Below are 20,338 nucleotides of genomic sequence, written 5' to 3'. Positions count from 1 at the left end.
CAATTTTGTGTGTTATTCTGAACAGTGTGTGCTCTGCTTTGGGAATTCCACCTACATTTCTTTCAGTTTGGACTTTGGATGCTCTTTCTTGTCCTGGTGTGACTCCCCAAGAATTTGACCCACAAAATGCTGGAAGAAACCTCATAGCCTCATATGCGCCAGAAGTTTGTGTTTCAATAACAGTAAAAAGAACGTGATGGCTGGGGTAAATGATTTTGGCAACTTAGATGTTTTCTTGGATCAACATTTTTTTGTTGGTCTTGGAACAACATTCCTATCAAAGAAAGATAGTTGTAAATGAGCTTTGAGATCGTGAGGCAATGATATATGCTTCTGTTAGTCAGTGTTTATTTTCATTTTTTTTTTTTTTTTGTTTAATTGCCAAATTCCTGTTGTTTAACTACACTACCCATAATCCTGAGGAGAGATCTGACTTGAATCCACCTATCCAGTTGCTGTTACTATGAAAACAAGAACCTTGTCATAACAGCTCAGCAGTGACCTCCTACTCCCATGAAGTAGTACGACTGGCAGTCTCCCTGTATTCTTAAAGAACTTATATATGAAGAATAAATAGGATAAATACTTCTGAAAAAGTAGCTGTTCACAGATGAACTGTGTACTCGCATCCTTCCCTAACCCTTGCAAAAAAATGCTGTTACCATGGTACAATAATATCAGATTATCATGGTACAATAAAATCAACTTAAACTGAATGAAAGGTACATATTCAAGACAAAATGTCTTGTTGAAGTGAATAAAAGTTGGGAATTCTTAGAGGGTGGACTGAGATTTTGGATTATATGAATGTTCAGTGGACCAGCTGGACATTTTTGGCACTTGTTGTTGCCAGGATTGTGAATTAAAAGACATGAGTGGGAGGCAAAGTCGTGTGCTGATTGAAAATTCAACAGGGAGGAAGTGTGTTTCAAGCATTCTTATGTCTTACTGTGAAAATGGCTAAAAAATACACTGCTCTATACACTAGAGTTGCATAATAATCTGATTTAGCATGATTGGCTTTAGCATGATTTTTTTTTTCAGCGTAACTACACAAAATGTATCCTTCCTTGACCTTTTCTTTCACACACACATTCATTCATTACTGTGACTCGATGTCTCTCACTCCTACTCTGCGTAGTGTCATTTCAATGAGTCATCGAAGAGCATTATGTTCATCATTGGTACACTGTGAGTTCTACCCAGCAGTCACCTGGCAAATGGCAGACCGTTCATGAGGAGAGGAGACAGTTTGTTCTATCAGTGACTGCATGTTTGTGAGAGTATGGTTGTGACAGAAGGGGCTGGAATGTCCTCTGTTCAAACATGCTGTATTTTCCAACAGTCACGAGAACTGAATCACTCTCTTTATCTTTCTTGTTTCAACCCACTCTCTCTTTTCCCTTCCATTTTTTCCAGTGCCTGTGGTCTGAAAAGACTAGTCAGGTACAGTGATGAATAGAGTGATGGGAAAAGGGAAAAAATGGAAGTAGTTAGAACGGATGAAAGGCTGTGATATTTTCTTTTTAGGAACAGTGCCGCACCCAGGCCTGTTCACGTATGGCTTGCATACCCCTTGATTAATGTTGAAATGTTTTTCCTGTCAAATGGGTGTTGGAAGCATGGAAATATGATTTTTCAAGTTTTTCAGTTTTGTCATACCTAGTAGTGAAGAAGGAATTGATGATTCTTTGTGAGGAGCAGACCACTGTGGCAGTTTTTTAGGAATAATTCACCCAAAAATGAAAAATCTCAAATTATTTATTCACTTTGTGTGAAAGATAGAAATTTAGCCATTGTGCACTGATAATCTTCGCCTGTCAAATCAAATATGGTGTTTATGGCACAGGTTGGACGTCAGTATATCAAACATAATGACAAAACCTTCATTTTTGGGTGAACTGTCCCGTTAAGAGAAGCTAAGCTGTGTATTAATCTGAGCAAGGACAACCTGGTTTGCAGTAAATTCATCCCACATATGAATGTTACATATAAATCTTTTATGTTTTCTTTTTGTCCCTCCCTTTCAGCCGTCATCCCACTGACTGACTCTGAGCACAAGCTGCTAGCGCTGCACTTTGCGGTGGACCCTGGGAGGGACTGGGATTGGGGGAGGGATGACAATGACAATGCTAAGCTGGCAAAGTAAGACCCCTCTTTTTCTCTCCCTCATCCTCCATCCACCCCTACAGCAAAATTAAATTAATAACTTGTGAGCAGGCTCTAGCCTGAATGAGAGGTAACTAAGACAAAGGTCAGTTGGGGCCAAATGAGGGCCTCTATCTATATATTATCTATATGTTATCTTTACCATATGAGGGATTTAGAAGGGTTAAATCTGTCCAGAAGGTCCCAGCACATGGCACCAGGCCACATTATCCTCACAGAGGTCGATCTGCCCTTGAATGACTCCTCTTAAAGCCTCATTCACTAATTAAAGCCTGTACATGTTCCAAATTTTTATCAATTGCATATTCTTCCATTTTGGCTTATGGTTAAGAAGACTTGTGCAGGATGTTTCCAGTAACTTTCCAGAGGTCAGACAATTAAATCATATAAATAAATTGCAGCAGCACCACCCCAGCCATGATTTACAGAAGGAAGAACAAAGACACAAAACAAACATCTGCGATAAAGCAACTGAAACGAGTTGGCCCCAACTCCATTGGCTCCATAATGGACTGATGAATGCAAACTAATTGCTGTCATTCTCTGGAAACTAGATTTATGCACTGATTTAGTTCCTAGTTGCATGCCTCAAATGATTTCTACCATTCCTTCACTGGCACGTAAGAGATGACAAGAAATTGCAGCAAGCCTCATGCGAGCTGATAAAAACCTTTTGTGCTACAAATCAGGTTTTAGAAAAGATCTTTGACTATGTTCTCCTCTCACTCTAGTCTTATTCTATCACTGGAAGCTAAACTAAACCTTCTGCACAACTACATGAATGTAACATGGATTCGAATTCCTTCTGAAACAAGGGTAAGTGGTTATCCATTTATTAGTTAAAAAATGCTCCTGGAGGCAGGGCCATGCACAGATATTTTAAGAGGCAGTTCCCGAACCAAAAAAAGAGTACTTTTGGGGTGGGCTACCCCACCCCCTGTAGTTCCAACCCTGCTCCAACACACTTGACTGTTGTTTTCACGTATTCTTAAAGTCCTTGATTAGCTGGTTCAGGTGTGTTTGATTGGGGTTGGCACTAAAATCTGCAGGATGCTAGCCCTCCAGGAGCAGTTTTTTTCTCAGGTTCTGTAATGTTTGACAACAATACTTTGCTAAAGGTAACCTCAGTTTTGAGTCCTTATGACCGATCTGTGTATTACAGGCTCCCTTGGCTCAGCCCGAGTCTCCAACTGCCTCTGCAGGTGAAGATGTACAGTCTCTGGCAGAATCCATGGACTCGGACAGGGAGTCTGTTTGCAGTAACTCCAACCTCAATAATGGAAAGTCGATTAAGGAGAAGGACAAGGACAAGCAGCGAAAGGACAAAGACAAAACACGGGCGGACTCAGTGGCCAACAAACTGGGCAGCTTCAGCAAGACTCTGGGTATCAAACTTAAGAAGAATATGGGTGGACTTGGAGGACTTGTCCATGGCAAGATCAGCAAGTCCACATCAACAAATGGTCGAACAGTAGAGAACGGAGAGCAGAAATCTAAGAAAAAGGACTCAAAAACACGAAAAGGGAGCAAAGAGGAGTCAGGCCAGTCGGCCAGCACATCCTCCTCAGAGAAGACAACCAGTCCCTCGCCTACAGACCGTGCTTCTGGTAGCTCACCTGTTGAGAGACCACCAGGATCTGGCAAAATCTCGGGTGATCGGTCACTGGACAACTGGAAGTACAGCACAGATGTCAAACTCAGCCTGAACATCCTTCGAGCAGCCATGCAGGGTGAGCGCAAATTTATCTTTGCTGGGTTGCTGCTCACCAGCCATCGACACCAATTTCATGAAGAGATGATTAGCTTCTACCTGAGTAGCGCCCAAGAACGCTTCAGTGCTGAGCAGGAACAGAAGAGAAAGGCTGAGGCTGAGAAGAAGCCTCAGACCAATGGGGTGGCACTAAAGAAGCCTGAGCAGGAGAGTGTTTTCCAAAGGGAGCGTTCAGATAGCTCTCCACCTGAGAGTTGCTCACCTGTGTTGCACCCTAGCCATAATCTTTCCCAGGCTGTGAAGGTCCAAGAAAGGGGAAGTCCAAAGCTTGCTGCTTCTCCCATCCCGATACCCATCCCAGCCTCCATCCCAGGATCCTCCATGTCCCCTGTCCCTTTCTCCTCCCCTAGTAACGGTGCTAAGAGACCCGGACCAGTCCCTGTTTCTGCTCACTATAGCCATACACCACCTATCCAAAGGCACAGTGTGATCCACCTGAGGGATGTCAATGTGCAGTCATCCAGCTACCAAGATGAGTCCTACAAGCCAATGGTGGGCACTCTCAAAACTTGTGCCACCTACCCCCAGCAAAACCGCTCACTGTCCTCTCAGAGCTATAGCCCAGCCCGCATGTCTGGCATCCGTACCGTCAATGCCGTAGACACCCTACCGTACAACATGCCTGGGGAACATAAGTCCCACACTTATACCAACGGCTTCAACACTGGCGACATCCGGGACTGTCTGGAGTTTGCAGATGAAGACCCGATGCCCCATGCCTGGCTGGGGCAGGACAAAACCAAAGGGCAGAGTGGTGTTTGCCCAATGTACTGTTTTCAGCAGAAACACTGCAGGAGGGAGAACTGCACCTTCTATGGCCGACCCGAGACAGAGAACTTTTGCTCCTACTGTTATAGAGAGGAGCTGAAACGCAGGGAACGAGAGGTGAAAGTGCACCGACCTGGATAGCCCTGCAAACATGCACACATATATAGCCACCCCCAATGTGTGTGAAAAGAACAGCAACACCACCACCTTTTTGCACTTTTCAAGTGATACAAAGAACTGGCATAACATTTTCCTACTATATTTAAGATCAGCCTCCTTGTATTCTTGTTACTTTACTCTCAATAGCGAACAAACACAGCTTTACAATAACAGGAAGTGCAACCAGAATCAGTTTACAGCTTTGGCCAGAGATTGTGTTTTTGTTTGTCCTATGTCCGATTGAATTCAGTCTTTTACTTGTTCTAGAGTAAAAGCTCTCGTCTGTGCATTTTGCTCAGTCTGTGTTGTAAAACTCCTTGTACATGCAGAAAGAGATGTAAAAGCATATGTCAGTCTCTAATGGAGTTTCCCAAATCATTGAAAGGAAAACTCAGTTTAGAGGTCATTATAATGCAATACTTCACAGCATAGCTCTTTGGAATCTTAATATCGAATAACATTGATTTTGCTGTGCATTGCAAATAATTACAAGGGAGGGAGGTCCACTGTTCAGCACTCTGATTTTTTTGAAAGCAATAAGTTTGTTAACAACCGCCACCCCTCCCCCCTTTTATCTATGCATTCATGACGTCAGCCATATTCTACTTTTCACCATATGATTCTAAGGGATATCAATATGATTGTAAAGGGTCTGCTGTACAAGGATTATTATGGTGGAAAATATTCAATATGTGGCATATCAAAGTGTGCTCTCCGATTGATCTTGTGATTTTCCATCATGCACTATATTGTAATATAAAGCCTTTTCATAGGAGGGTTTGCATTCCATCATGATATAAAATGAAACCTCACTATTGTGTGCTACTTGACATTCGATACAGTAAGAATTTGACTTCCACTCATTGCTGTCTGTATTTGCAATATATAACGCAGTCATGCTAGCGAATGCTAAATTACAAGAACCACCTTACCTGAGGATATAAGTATGAAATGCAAACCCTTACAGGATATACTTCAGCAGTGGACTAAAAGTGGAAAGCTTATGAAACTGTGTATGTGTCAACTGTTTAATACCTTCACTGATGGCACAGCTCGGCTACAAGCAACTGGCAACTGCTCATCAACATTCTGTAGCACTCATGCTAACACTGCCATGCTAGCCTCTCATGTGCCAAAAAGGTCCCTCACCTCCATTTCATTTGTCCTCAGGAATATTAGTCTTAACCACACAATTGTGATGATCATATACATAGAAGCAACTAAATCTATAAATGTAAAATTGGTTATTTAAAGGTTCAAATCTACCTCTTAAAAGCATTTTAGATTTTTAAGTTATATATTACATAGCAGCGTAAAATCATGTTCTAACAAGGCAGAGTGTGGAATATATATATATGTATATACAACTGCAATTTTCATGTCTACAATGAAAACGAAAATGTGGTGACAACAAATTCATAACCAATCAGAACATGTTTTACGTTTAACAGACCAATTAGATTGCACTTTGGGTGGAGCTACCCAGTTCAACCAAGCGATGGACAAAATTTTCATGTTGCTTGGTGCAGTAATATTTCGTTTTGACAAAAGCTCAGATTAATTTACACCTTGTCAATCTGTAGTACCTAGGGGTTGAACGACTTTCGACATTTATGTGATTAAAGTCGATGTCGACTAGTCGATGATGGCGTCATTAATGAACAAATGTGGGGCCGTTTACACAGAACGTGTTTTTCCATTCCGATGCGCTACTTTTCCTTTATTTTTCTATGTAAATACATGCTAGATGGACGTGTATATGACCGTTGTGCTCGCGTTTTGCATCTCGTGCATGACACAGCGTTCTAAAAACGGGGTACTCAAGTTCAAATCAGTTCAACTTTTAAAAAACGCGTCACAAGACCTTGCGTTTTTTTCCCTATTCCAGTTGTCTTGTGCACAGCTATGGCATATGACAGAACGACCCACAAGCCAATTGCTCCTACATAAGTTTATTTTTATCAGTTTTTTTGTCTTTGGGTCATTATATTTCTCACGGATTTCTGCTCGTAAAGTAGCACAGTAAAGATTACATGTGTATGAATGCATTAGTGAGAGCGATTGCATGTGAAATAATTCTTCCTGGCAGCATCTCTCTACTAATACTAAAGCTGAGGGTTTTAGTTACAAAGAAATATATGCTAGAACTTTTCAGTTTCTAAGCTATTCTATTGATAAAATCACAGAACAGTGTTGACAATACATTTCTGTGCTACTGAATGATTCTGTATGCGCGCAATCTATATGTGCGCATGTAGCAGCGCAGTTTAGAATGGTGATTAACTTACCTGTACAATAAGCTGTTTAAAATGTGCATTCTCCAGATCGATATTGAGCATTCAGATGGTATAATCAAACATGTCTCGTGGAGCGCTCTCGTAAAGGTAAACTTCAAAGATTTTTATCCTGTTGCAGCCTTTATAGGACATGATCAGCGACTAGTCGACATCATGCTTAAATGGCAGAGCGTTAAAGTCGACTAGTCGGTGCAACCCCTAGTAGTATCGCGTCCGGTTGTGTAACCCAATCTCTAAATGTAAAACTGGACATTTAATGGTATAAGCCTACCTGTCTTTTTTTATTATTTTTTTATCACAGCAGATTTGGATCACGGCAGTGCAAAAACAGTCACAGACAACAACATGCTAAGCTACTGACTGGCTAACTGGCTAACAAACATTCAAGTAAACCACTGCTCAAAGTGCTAGTTCTCATCGTGTGCTAGAAAATCAGGATGTTACAGGTAGCTGCGCCAATCAAGTTAACTAGCATGACTAGCGTGTTAGCCACTTTGTGTGTCTCTGCAAAGCAAAGGCCCCACCAAGTGCTTTTCTACTCCATGGACAAGATTATAATAAGAGCAGCGCTTGTTGTGTTTTGTTGTGAGGCAGTGTCCAGGTAACCAACGCCTTGTCTCTGTAAGTGTTTTGTCTTTCCTGGCCAAGGATGTCCACTGCTTCGTTCTCTTCCTACATTTCTACACCTCCACAATTATGTGTCTTTTGCCTCCCATCCTCCTGCTTTTCCTCTCCCTCCTTTATATTTGAAAAGCTCATGGACTCTCTCTGTCTTAGAATTGTAAAATATGATTTTGTATTCATTTGAGAGTTTTACACTACTTTAAATTATTAATTTGCACATTAGGTACCGATGTAAATAGCAGGATAAAAAGAGACAAAATAAGATTAGTTTATTGTTAACGATGGTGTCCGTGTGGTTCTTTGAACTCTTCTTGTGGAAGAAAGGTGTGTGCTTGAGTGCTAGCAGACTTGCGTGCCTGCGTGTGTGTTTTTCCTCAACGTTCTGTAATTTGAGCAGCGCCCTAGGCTGCTGTTTCAGTCTACAGTATACAACACCCATATTAGACTGTCTGCCTTCTCATATGATTGAGCCCACGAAACTGGAATAAAATCCAGTATAAAACTGCAGGTCTTGTGGTGTTCAGCTTCCATATCCCTGCAGTAGTTGCTGTCAGTCGTGGCACACGGCATTAGAATGAAACACAGCACCACAGGTCACCTGTCTAACATCTGCCAGAAAAGTCTTACCCTGACAATGATCTCTCTGTTGTGTGTATACATTCTTTTAAGATGGACATTCTTTACATACTATACACAGAAGGATTTTAAAGGCCTGGAATTTAAAGCACAAATCAGGTCACTCTAAAGAACAGGAGGTAAATAGCTCAATAATTTGGGTCACCCCTAAATTTTCTGGCATGCATATTTTAAGCCCCTCTGCCTGTGAAACTCAGAGATATCTTGAATTGCTAAACACAACGGTGGCTTATCTGTTATTGACAAATGCATCATGCGTGAGTGTTTTTATGACTGTCATGTAATAGGATACTCTCGACTTTTTGCAAAAGGATCACAGGCACACCCACACATTTTACTGAGAGCTGATCTAATGGCACATGGTATGGAAGATATAATTCTGCTGATGCAGGAACTAGGGCACTTTGCCAAGAACTGAACTATGTTCCAGCTGTCATAAAGATGTAAAAATGACTTAGCATTTAGCAAAACTGTTCACTGGAGTTTTATCAGTGGATTTCAAAGAGATTTAAAAAGGGGGTTGTTGTTTTGTTTATATACTTTTATGATGATAAATTAAATAATACAGATATAAATTTAGCAATAATGGAAATCTCAATTATGTTTCATTTAAAGCTCTAGTACGTAACTTTTTTTGGTTAAAAATGATCCAAAATAAATTTTTGAGCAAGTACATAACCAGCTAGTGTTCGAAACTATCTCCTTATCTTAGCCCAATTCACAACGGTAAGCTTGTAATAATGTTTTCTAATTCGAGTGGTACTGGTAGGTTTCCGCTGGAAATTCGAGCATGCCGCCGTTCGTCTTTGCGTCATTACGTCACATCTGTTTACATAAAGGAGTCCTAGCTAGTAGGCTATATCATGTGAGGATGCTGCAGGTGGTGGATCATCATAGCCTTTTCTCACTGCAACTGGAACTAGATAAAAAAGTTTGTAGACAAACTTTAAGTTGGCTTGAAAAAGTTGGTCCAGAAATTTTAAAGTAGTTTATAAAGTTTAAAGTTTGAAAGTTAAGAGTTTGAATGAGTTTTAGTAGATAGATAGATTTGATGAGTTTGAGTTCATGGGTTTGAATGAGTTTTAATAGATAGATAGATAGACAGATAAGGTGTTGCTATGCGGTTGCTAGGGTACTCGGGGTGGTTGCTAAGGTGTTGCTATGTGGTTGCTAGGGTACTCGGGGTGGTTGCTAAGGTGTTGCTATGCTATTTTATTAACAAAGTTCGGGAGGAGCAAGTTCAGATAATCTCAATCAACACGAGAGGAGGCTTATATATAGAGCTGACTTACCCATGTCCTTCACTCTGGGTTCGGGCCAAATTCCGAGCTCGAAGGCCTCTCATCAGACAGCACACCAAATACACATATTTTATACTAGGGCTGGGCGATATATCGCATGCGATTCTCACGCGCATTTCGTCAGTAAAGCCGGTTCCCTGATTACCGCTAAATCGCCATCACCTGCTTTCAAATGGAGCGCCATTTAATAGCCAGAGCCGTAGTTCACTGATAAGCCACGTTCATATCGCAGATGAATCGCCTTCGATAATGAACGCGATATTTGCGTGGCTTATCAGTGAACTACGGCTCTGTCTGTTAAATGGCGCACCATTTGAAAGCAGGTGATGGCGATTTAGCGGTAATCAGGGAACTGGCTTTACTGACGAAATGCGCGTGAGAATCGCATGCGATATATCGCCCAGCCCTATTTTATACTATATCTGATTACATGTAAGTGTGAAATGGCAGTCAACGTTTTGAGTAGAATACACTGGTCTGGAGGTCTCATACGGTCTAGCCTCAACATTTAAAGGCAGTGGCGATAGATGCTATTTACACTAAGTGACAATAGCAGCATTTTCTTAGCGATATGCTATTTACACTAGGTGAATGTAAAAGTATCAGTTCTTTGCAATAAGAGTAAATAGTAATTAGATGCTATCTATACTTTATGTTGGCAGATACTATTTGCACCTCAGTATTTTTGTACATTAACAGGATGCAATAATATGTGTAAATGATTATATTTATTAAAATTATTAAATGGAGACTGCCTTATTGGGAGAATAAAAACCCTACACCTTCCCCTAACACTAGCCAATAAACACTTTTAATATTATTAAACACTCGTTCGCAGTTTATTTCCACTTTTAGAACATTATTTTAATTTTTATTGAAAATAAATGTGAACTTGGCAAAAGGCGGATTCAAACCTACGTTGATCGCGTTAAAAGCCTTACTCGCTACTGCTGCATCACTGAAGACTTTGAATTGTATGCGTCTTTTTTAAAACTTGAGTGGCCCAACCAGACATTGGTGGGTGGAGCTAGTGTAAATAGCATTTGCCAATAGGGACGCTATTTGCACTTAGTGTAAATAGACACTCCGAAATTGGCAAATGTTTCAATGCACCTGGAACCTAAACCAGATGCCAAATTTCCACTTACACATATGATCGGAACTCCATTCAGCTTCTGTTCTACTCCACTATAAATGAATGACTTCTGGTCTGTCCATTGTCGGAGAAAAGAAAAGGCAGCTTAACGATGAGCTTTTGGTCTTTTGTGCAATACGTTTTTCTTTGCTTGTTGCGACAGTTCATGGGATTGTTGTCAGAAATCGCCAGGTCAGACAATCTTAATGTTCCAATGCTTCTGATAGATTATCAAATGAAATGGCCCATAACATATGTTCCTAACTTTCTGATTGTTGGAACTTGCACCATAAAAAAAAAAACATCATTCAAGTTAATTGATTTTTTAGAAGTATTTGAGTTCATGAAACTTGGCAAATTCAAGCAGAGTGAGATGTTATCTCAAAACTCTCAAAGTGACATATGTGAGGTTGCTTAGATCTTTTTCTTAGAAAAATCCAAGACCTTTCCTAGAACTATGCTGAATGCAAAAACCAAAATACGACTGACATACATGTAGTGCCCTGACCTCTCGAGAGGTAAGTAGAAGGGGAAAGATGTTTTTCTTTTCAAGAGGCCACATGATCTCATCTCCGCTCAAGGTAGCACGCACAGAAATGCAAAGACACACTGCCATCTATCAATCAGTAGAACGGCCCCTGTACGGCTCTCCCATGACCTAGTTTGCGTTTGTGCGCAGCTCTCTTCAAAACATCACCCTGCTCGCATGTTTTTCTCAGAAGTCTGTTGTCAATAATCCAGCTCTTTCTTCAACGGCTTACAGTTTCTCAAAAAAATGTGAAAAATGTGAGAAGAAAAATAAAACAGGAGAGAGAGACAGTATAAGGTCATGGAGTTCTTTGCTGCAATATTGTTTGTGATCCATGTCTTTCCTGCATTGGTTGAGAGGAAGAAGGAGAATGTGCAGTGAGCTCAACTTGGGCAAGGCATGCTGTCATGTGTTTATAGGACTGAATGTTAAGAGGTCTTGTGACATGCAGGCAGCCAATGCTTTATTGTGCCTTACAGTACATAGCAGCACGAGGCAGTGATAGTGTACCATTGTACGCAGTCCACAGCGGAAACACTTTACAATCGTGACTCTCCTGACTGCTGATACCACAAATAGATTTCATACTATTAAAGCAGAATTAAGTAACTTTTTTTACTTTCATAAATAGTTTTCTAAGTCCTTACGATGGTTAATTGACTTGTAGTGGTATGTTTGAGGCGTGCACTAACCCCCTCTGGCACATCTATGCCAGAAAACAGCACTTGCAAGTTGAGCTGCACCGACCCGACACAATCTTGCCTCATGTTCACGTTCACGCAGTGAGAGAGAGTGACAAAATGCTTTGCGGTAATTCAAAAACTATGTATATATTATGACTTTATAAGACAATTTAGAAAATTACCCACCTCCATCAAGATTTCTTGTACTGTATTTGCAAAACTACTGCGCTGGTGAGCGTTGTAGTCATTGTAATCCAGAGCTGTGCTTGGAGTATTTACGACAGTGTGATTCACTGAAGGAACCTGTAGGGGGAGCTTCGCAAATCTTACTGAGTTCCGCTTTAAAGCAATAAGCCATTCTTTAACATGGGTAAAGAGGTGTTCTTAGGCAGAGTACTTAAAGGTGTAAATTGAATTTACCTTGGCATAGTTGAATAACAAGAGTTCAGTACATGGAAATGACATACAGTAAGTCTCAAACACCATTGTTTCCTCCTTCTTGCGTAAATCTCATTTGTTTAAAAGACCTCAGAAGAACAGGCGAATCTCAATATAACACCAACTGTTACGTAACAGTCGGGATCATTAATATGTATGACCCCAATATTTGCATATGCCAGCCCATGTTCAAGGCATTAGACAAGGGCAGCCAGTATTAACATCTGGAAAAATCTATGTGGTATTTTGAGCTGAAACTTCACAGACATATTCAGGGGACACCTTAGACTTATATTACATCTTGCAAAAACTGGTTTAAGGGCACCTTTAAAATATGCTTGCCTGTGGTAATATTATGGTAACATGCAGCCTTGAATGGTTTATTGCTTTCAAAAATAGCAATAAATCATAAAAACAACAACAGCAATATAATAAATGTTCAATAAATAATTGTTGATAAACATAATAATTAATAAATGGATAAAATGTAACATTTTACATTATGCAACAGCACATGCATAGGCCTAACAGATGTTTCGTTTTGAGTGTTCAATAAATAATTCAAATGATTAATTTAAATAATCATAATAAAAATAAAAAAAAGTCCATTATGTATGTGCTGTGCTGTATAATTTAAAATTAAAAATGGAAGAATAAGAAAAGGAGTGTGGATCATTCTGTTCTTTTGAAAAATATTCAGAATAAACAATTAATTTAGTTAATTTGTGTCAAATAATATAGTTTGCCTAGCACAGTGTCCTAAACAGGGCTATGTGCTAAATGACAGTGCACAAAAGCTAAAGTATCTCAATGTACCATGTAAATCATCCTTACCATGTTCTGTAGACTGTTTACAGCACGGGGTCAAGGTTTAACAAGTTAGCATTGCTATTTAAGCCGATTAGCACACCAAAAGCTAAAATATCACCTCCATGTAATTCTGCTTTTGTCCCAAACATTTTCTCAAGTATTTTCTTTCTTTCTGTGGGTTGTTTACAGCAAGGGGTCAAGTTTAGCAGGTTAGCATGGCTAAATTAGCCTGGTTGGCATGCTAAAAAGCTAATGCATCTTCCATATGAATCAGTGTTTTTGTACTGACTTTTTCTACATACATTTTCTTTTTCTGTAGGCTGCTTATTTACCTTATTTTTAACGTTATTTCCGATTAACACACTAAAAGCTAAAGTATCTCTTCCGTGTAAACCATGTTCCAAAGCATTTTCTTGTCGTCATTTTTCTGTAGACTGTTTACAGCAAGGTGTCAAAGTTTAGCAGGTTTGCATGGCCTCATTAGCCCTGTTGGTGACGCCATAAGTATGGTTCTAATTAGTTTCTTTCTCTATTGATGACCCTTTTTTTGCACACTAGTTCTCTATGTGTCCTAAACAGGGCTATATGCTAAATGACAGTGCACAAAAGCTAAAGTATCTCTACCATGTAAATCATCCTTACCATGTTCTCAAGAATTTTCTTGTTTTTCTGTAGACTGTTTACAGCACAGGGTCAAGGTTTAACAAGTTAGCATTGCTATTTAACCCGATTAACACACTAGACTGTTTACAGCAAGGGGTGAGGAGTTTAGCAGGTTTGTATGGCCTCATTAGCCCTGTTGGTGACACCATAACTATGGTTCTAATTAGATTCTTTCTCTATTGATGGCCTTTTTTGCACACTAGTTGTCTATGTGTAGCCATTCAAAAATAAAAAGATCAAGATGTTAGAAAGATTGGAGGAGAACATAAAGGTCTTTGTGCAGGTGAATCAGCCTAGCCTGTGTAGGCGATGTAGATGAGCAGAGAAAGGAAACAACCAAAATACTCACTGGTGGGAGTGTCCTCTTTTCTGAAAGAGACAGTGAGACACAGTAAAGAGAAAGAACAAGAGCTGTCTTTTCTTTTCTTTTGTGTGTGTGTGTGTGTGTGTGTGTGTGTGTGTGTGTGTGTGTGTGTGTGTGTCTCCTCAAGATTTACGATTGCAATTGAAACCATCAACAGCTTTGCTCTTTTGGTAGAGACTGGAGAAGCCCCAAGATGGAGACACACCCTGTGATCTGTGTTGCCACTTGTATGGAAACAATTTTCCAACAAAAGCCCTTATCAGAAATGCTAATTACCATCTTTATACTTTCATGTTGGTAACAGCGGTGTCTGTTTTGGCTCTGACATAATGAGACCAGAGGAAATGAAGCTTCTAATAAATATGTATGCCTATTTTCTGCCAAGATCGACAAGCGTTTAAATTAAAACAAGAGGACTGACTGTAACAGCATGGATCATCACTGTTTTAGCAACGCTTTTACCTTTAGATCTTGAACAAAGCTGCAGTTTTTCACTGGTTGGGTGTAGTTATGAGTTTTTTTAATGGACAAAAATATTCAGATCAGTCTAGACAATTTTAAATCTACTGATAGACAGAAGATGAAGAAATTGGTTCTGGTTTTTCTTGCTTAGATCTGCAGAAAATGGTAAATTCTGGCCAAATAGTATAATTTTAGCTACTTTAGTTTTGCTTGTTTGAGTTTGTGCAACAATCGCAGAAGAACAGCGTGCACTAGGCTTTAGCTGCCTTGCTAACCTCTACTAGAATGGTAATGAAAAATCATTTTCAAATGGAAAATTAAAATGAAAGAACATCTAAGTCTGCTTTGATTCAGAAGTTTGAAGTGTTAATTGGTTTCAAAACTGTGTCCACCTACTGTAAGCCTGTTTAGACGGCTCATATACACAAGCCTCTTTAGCTTATAGATGCTAGATGAGGTGTGTCTGTGATCTATGTGTCCCCAGAGACATGTTCCCTGCTCACTGTGTCTCATCCAGGAAGGCTTCAGCCCAGCCCTACAGAGAGTGAAAGATCTTTCTGTTGATATAATGATAATGGTCCCTTTTGGTCAAATTGCTTGGTATAAGAATTCAGCATATTAGCAAGTCTTATCTTACACAGTTTCCCTGTCAGTTTATATCTTGGTTTTAACAAGTTGAGAGAGAGAGAACCTTTTAATCAAACCTTTTAACCATAACATTAATAATAATGACTGAGTGACTGAGGAATGACAACAAAACACCAACGGCAAAGATGTAGAGATTCCGATGGCACAAACCAAGAGCTCTCCAGTGCCGACTGCCTACGGCAGAGTTGAGGGAGGGAGGAGCCAAGATGTTGCTGGCTTGGAATCCGACGTTTGGGAGACGATAGAGACAGAGCCGGTGGATCCGATGGTGCAGACTGAGGGTTGATAAAGCTGAGCAACATCGCTGGTGCAGGAGACCCATGCTATGTCGTGGTGACGAGCTTCAGAGGCGGAGCCAGAGTACCAAAGGACTGGGGCGATGCTGGTGTGACTAAGGACAGAGGCGAAGCCGAATGGAAGATGGACTCCGCTGTAGCCGAAGAACTGGAAAGTGGTCCGTAAGTCCGTGGCAGAAGTGATGTGATGACTGACCAATGGGGAGCCGGTGGGACAAGGGAACCCGGTAGAGCTGCAAGGCTGAGGGTCTCTGGCAGAGCTGAAGGTGGAAGGAGCCAAAATGGAGCCGAAAGGTCGACGGGCTGAGATGGAATGAAAGGGATCAGAGGCTGGAGGAGTAGCTGCAGGATCCTATTGCATATTCGCTGCTGGTGGTAGTACAACGTTATAGCAGGGCTTCCCCAAAGATGGCGCAGGGCTGCAAGCATCCAGTAGTGATGGGACTGGAGGACTGGCTGAGCTCTGTGGTGGTGGTGACATGAAGCTTGACAAGAAGCTTGACAAGATCACATTCAGAATGACACAGTCAATGCAGTTTATTGAAAAGAATAAATCCCAGTCCATAAACAGCAGCAATTCTGAACAAACTGACAGATCATATTCCAAACAGTTCTCATTGTGGAATAAAGATTCAGATACCGGGTGGGATAGGGTGGGAGTCGACAAGTCTTCATTAAAGTCCCTCAGCCAGTCCTCAGTCTTCGTTCCCTCGGCCGCTGGTGTCGTGGGCTCACTCCCCTAGTAAGATCGATGCTGGGGCTCTATTTCTGTGGCGATGGCAAGCTCTGTCCTCTTGTGCACGGGCTCTGGCTCACTCGTTGCAGCGGGTAGTGCCACTCGATAAGCGGGTGGCTCACGTCACTTCTACTTTGGGATGAAACGGATTATGGGTCTGGCTGTGCTCTGGATGCAACACTAGACACCAAATGATGGTTTCCCTCCAGTCCAGTCCTGTGGTGTCTGGGAGATCGATAGGGTGGTTGAAGGTAGCCCCGATCCAGAACAAAGTCTTCAGGGTCTCGTTGTCGAGGGGGCTAGTGATGTCCAAATTTTTGGTTGTTGTCTGCAGAACAGACTATGGTGTCATAATAAAAGGAGCTTAAAGCTTAATAGGCTAAATTGTCTAGAGTAAGCCAATAGACAATGCAACTTAATGCCTAAAAAGGTTACATCTTTTTAGGGGCTTATTTATATCAAAAAGACTGGAAAGCTTGACAGGAAGTGGGAAAGCAAGAGAGGGATCTGGATTGGCAGTATCATTTCCTGGACGGGTGTACAGTTAGCACCAGTGCCACCCGGTGCCGCCCCCTTGCCATGCTGGAGTACATGAGGGACAGAAGAGCATCACACCACAATGGCACCCACAGAGACGCCCACTCACAGTCTGAGCTCATGAAGCTCGAATCCTGATCATAAAGTACACAATTTCACCCACTATTTTATCTCACTGCCTCTCTCTCTCACCCACACACACCTTCTTTTCTTTTATCTTTGCAGTTTACCCTTTTCTGTTTTAAACTCACATGCACTGATGCGGTAAAGCCACCGTGCCACAAAACAGAATGAAATGCTTGTCAAATGATTGCCGACCTCACATCAATTGACCACAAGCTGCCATTTAGCATCCCAGCTGATAGAGAAAGAGAGAGAAATAAAAGGAAAAGATTGAGCTTTCCTCTCTCCTTCTCTTTCCTCTTATCCCTCCACCCACCAGCAGTCACTGTACACACACACACACACACACACACACACACACAGTCAGCAGAGGAACAGTTCGTTCTCTGGGCTCACATGGTCTGTCTGTCTTACTCTCAGGCTCCCACTGCACTATGATCACTTACTGAGAGGGAGAGAACTAAATGATGCGTCTTCCTGTCTCTGTCTGTCTGCCTGGACTTTCAAGGTACAAGAGGTGCAAAACTTTCATCCGGATCTATTGATTCATTAAAAAAATAAATAAATAAAAAACATTAAAGAGGACCTGTTATGCCCTTTGTCATGTCTTGAATTTGTTTTTTTGTGTTTACTAGAATAGTTTACTAGAAAAATGTTTTTCACATATACCCTGACAGCAACAGAGTGACGGCCCAGACCCGGCCCACATCCAGTCTGCATGTAATCCACATGTACCAGATGTGGGCCGGATCTGGGCCACACTATGTTGCTGTCTGATCTTACATTGTTGCAGCACCTATTTTCTCAGTCTGTCAGTAATGCTCTGTATAGTTCCTGTTTCTATGAAGCCTCTCCTCCACAATGTGCTCTGATTGGTTGGCTGTATCAGTGTACTGAGATTGCTCGACTGCTTTGAGCATGTTTGGGAAATGTTAGGCCCAGCAATTTTCAACACACTACTAATGCAACTCAACCAGAATTATTTAAATGAGGGATATTAAATATTCAATATATTATTAGTAATACTAACACTAACACTATTAATGTTTTAAAAAATATTGTCTGCCAAATAAAAGTCAAGTTGTGTGACCAACAAAGTCTTGGTCCAAAAACATGCAGGGAAAGAAAAAAAAAAACATAAAAAGGAAATGATGTCATAGAGGGGACCCCATGGCTGTATCAGCGCGTATTATTCCAAAGAAAAAACTTTTGACTGATATCAAGGCCTTATTTTTTCAGCCCCTTCCCTTCAACAACTTTTCTCCATCCAATTATTTCCCAGGAATAAAATCAACTCTCACCTTTTTTTTAATAGTTTTTTTTCATTCTGACATTCATCATCATATCGAAGTAAAATAGGTTGTTAATGCAATTTCATGTCAACTTTAAGAAAAGCTATGAAAACAAATTTGAGAATATGAAAAAGTTTTATAATCTGGCAGTACTGTTAGTATTTCATTTGTCATTAATTACTGGATATCGTCACTTTGACAGTTTTTACTGCAAAAAGTGATTTTCTTAGTATTTTGTATTGCTTTCCAGTAGAAATTTCTAAACATTCATGAATAAAGAAATATTTACTTGTAAAGCAAAAATATATTAGGTGAGTTTGTGCTTAAAACAAAATATTAATTAATTAATTAATTAATTAAAATAGCTTCATTTATTTTTTAATAAAGTTTATTTTCTTTCCCCAATGGCAGATTTATTTACATACATGTTTTTCATTATATACAGTATATATATATATATATATATATATATATATATATATATATATAGATAGATAGATAGATAGATAGATAGATAGATGAAAATCTAGATGAAAAAACACGTATGTATTTCTTGTGAACAATATTTTTTATTGTGCATCAGTGTAAATCATAATGGGAAAATTGCAAAATTGTTGGTTGTGACGGAAATGACACAATTGTGTAACCATTGATAATCATTTTCATTTTCTTTGTTGACATGCGTTATGATTATCTATTATCATAGACTTTCATCATTTAAAAAAATAATGTATATTTTTTGACGGATTTTCACGGTCCAGAATCTGAAGGTCTGGTATAAGAGTAAAACCGTAAAATCTATACATAAAAATACTTATGAGCATGCCTGGTAAAATGTTTCAAGATAGTTTTAATGAGACCAAAAAATAAAAAATATATTAGGTTTAATACAAATCTTACTTGGGACATAAAAGTAAGAGAGAATGAAATTAAGTTCATGTATCTGATATAGAAATAGGGATAAAGTAGGAGAAAGCACAAGTATCTCATGGACAGACAGAGCAACAGGAGGTGAGCAGATGTAAGAACACACTAGCCGTCTCTCGGCGTATTTTTAGCATTTTCATCCTTCTTAACAGGCTTAAAAAATGAGAATAACCAGAAAAGGACAGGCCACTTAGTGGGTGGTTGTGAATTTTGAAAGTGTCGCTTCATTACATAACCGAGTGGGACAAAATGTGGGCCACTCATTCTCTAGTTTTGAATCGGCTCTTATTTGCTATTGCAATGGTCCAGATTTTCAATACAGTCTTTTTTTGTGTGAAATATATCACTTCACACACATGGCGTATGATGCAGCACACATGTGCCAGGCACATTGCTCCTTTGATATCTCTCACCATCTTGACCCTCTATTCAACACAGGCCTTGTTCAGTGTTGCAAATGACTAGATAGAAAACACAAATGCCACCTGTTTTGTGGTTCCTGTTGACATGTCCCTGCATCAGTTACAGTAAATATTTGCATGAGTGCACAAATGCTAAGAACAAGGTGTACTTCCTGCAGACGTATGTATCGAAGTGCATTGTTTTACACAACAGGCGTCTCTCTGTTCTTAGTTCTTATTGGCATCCTGCTAAGCAACAAGTGCATCCATTGGCTGCACGCTAAAGGGTTCGGTGAATTTGTGATGCAAAGTCTGCCTAGAATTGTGCTCTGCCTGCCAAAGCTTTTGATATTCCGAGCCAGGGACTGCAGTGCGCTCAAGGCTGCCGAATACTGTGTATGTCATGGTTATCTTCAAGGAGTACAGTCTGTATTGAAGTTACTGAGTATACAAATGAGCAAGTCTTTATAGTTTGGATGGATTTTTCTAGCCTTAGTTCAGATAACTCTGATAAGAATAAATATGTTTGACAACTGTTACTTAAAAAACAATTTTTTTATATGATAGTG

The 20,338-nt window shown here is 40.1% G+C and overlaps 1 protein-coding gene across 2 annotated transcripts in view; it reads left to right on the top strand.

The window, feature by feature from the left end:
* otud7a (OTU deubiquitinase 7A) overlaps positions 1 to 8,067 on the top strand; it is a 106,831-nt gene extending 98,764 nt beyond the window's left edge. For both annotated transcript variants that reach the window (XM_048157810.1, XM_048157811.1), the window contains exons 11-13: positions 2,031 to 2,145; positions 2,901 to 2,985; positions 3,332 to 8,067. In XM_048157810.1, coding sequence (XP_048013767.1) covers positions 2,031 to 2,145; positions 2,901 to 2,985; positions 3,332 to 4,849 — 1,718 coding nt within the window. In that variant the 3' untranslated portion in view covers positions 4,850 to 8,067. The remainder of the gene's footprint in view (positions 1 to 2,030; positions 2,146 to 2,900; positions 2,986 to 3,331) is intronic.
* Positions 8,068 to 20,338: the final 12,271 nt, after the last annotated feature.

Source organism: Megalobrama amblycephala, linkage group LG15, assembly GCF_018812025.1.
Source record: "Megalobrama amblycephala isolate DHTTF-2021 linkage group LG15, ASM1881202v1, whole genome shotgun sequence".
In the NCBI taxonomy this organism is placed as follows: Eukaryota; Metazoa; Chordata; class Actinopteri; order Cypriniformes; family Xenocyprididae; genus Megalobrama; species Megalobrama amblycephala.
Note: the sequence above shows the minus strand (reverse complement) of the source record. Positions and strands in the feature narration are given on the sequence as shown.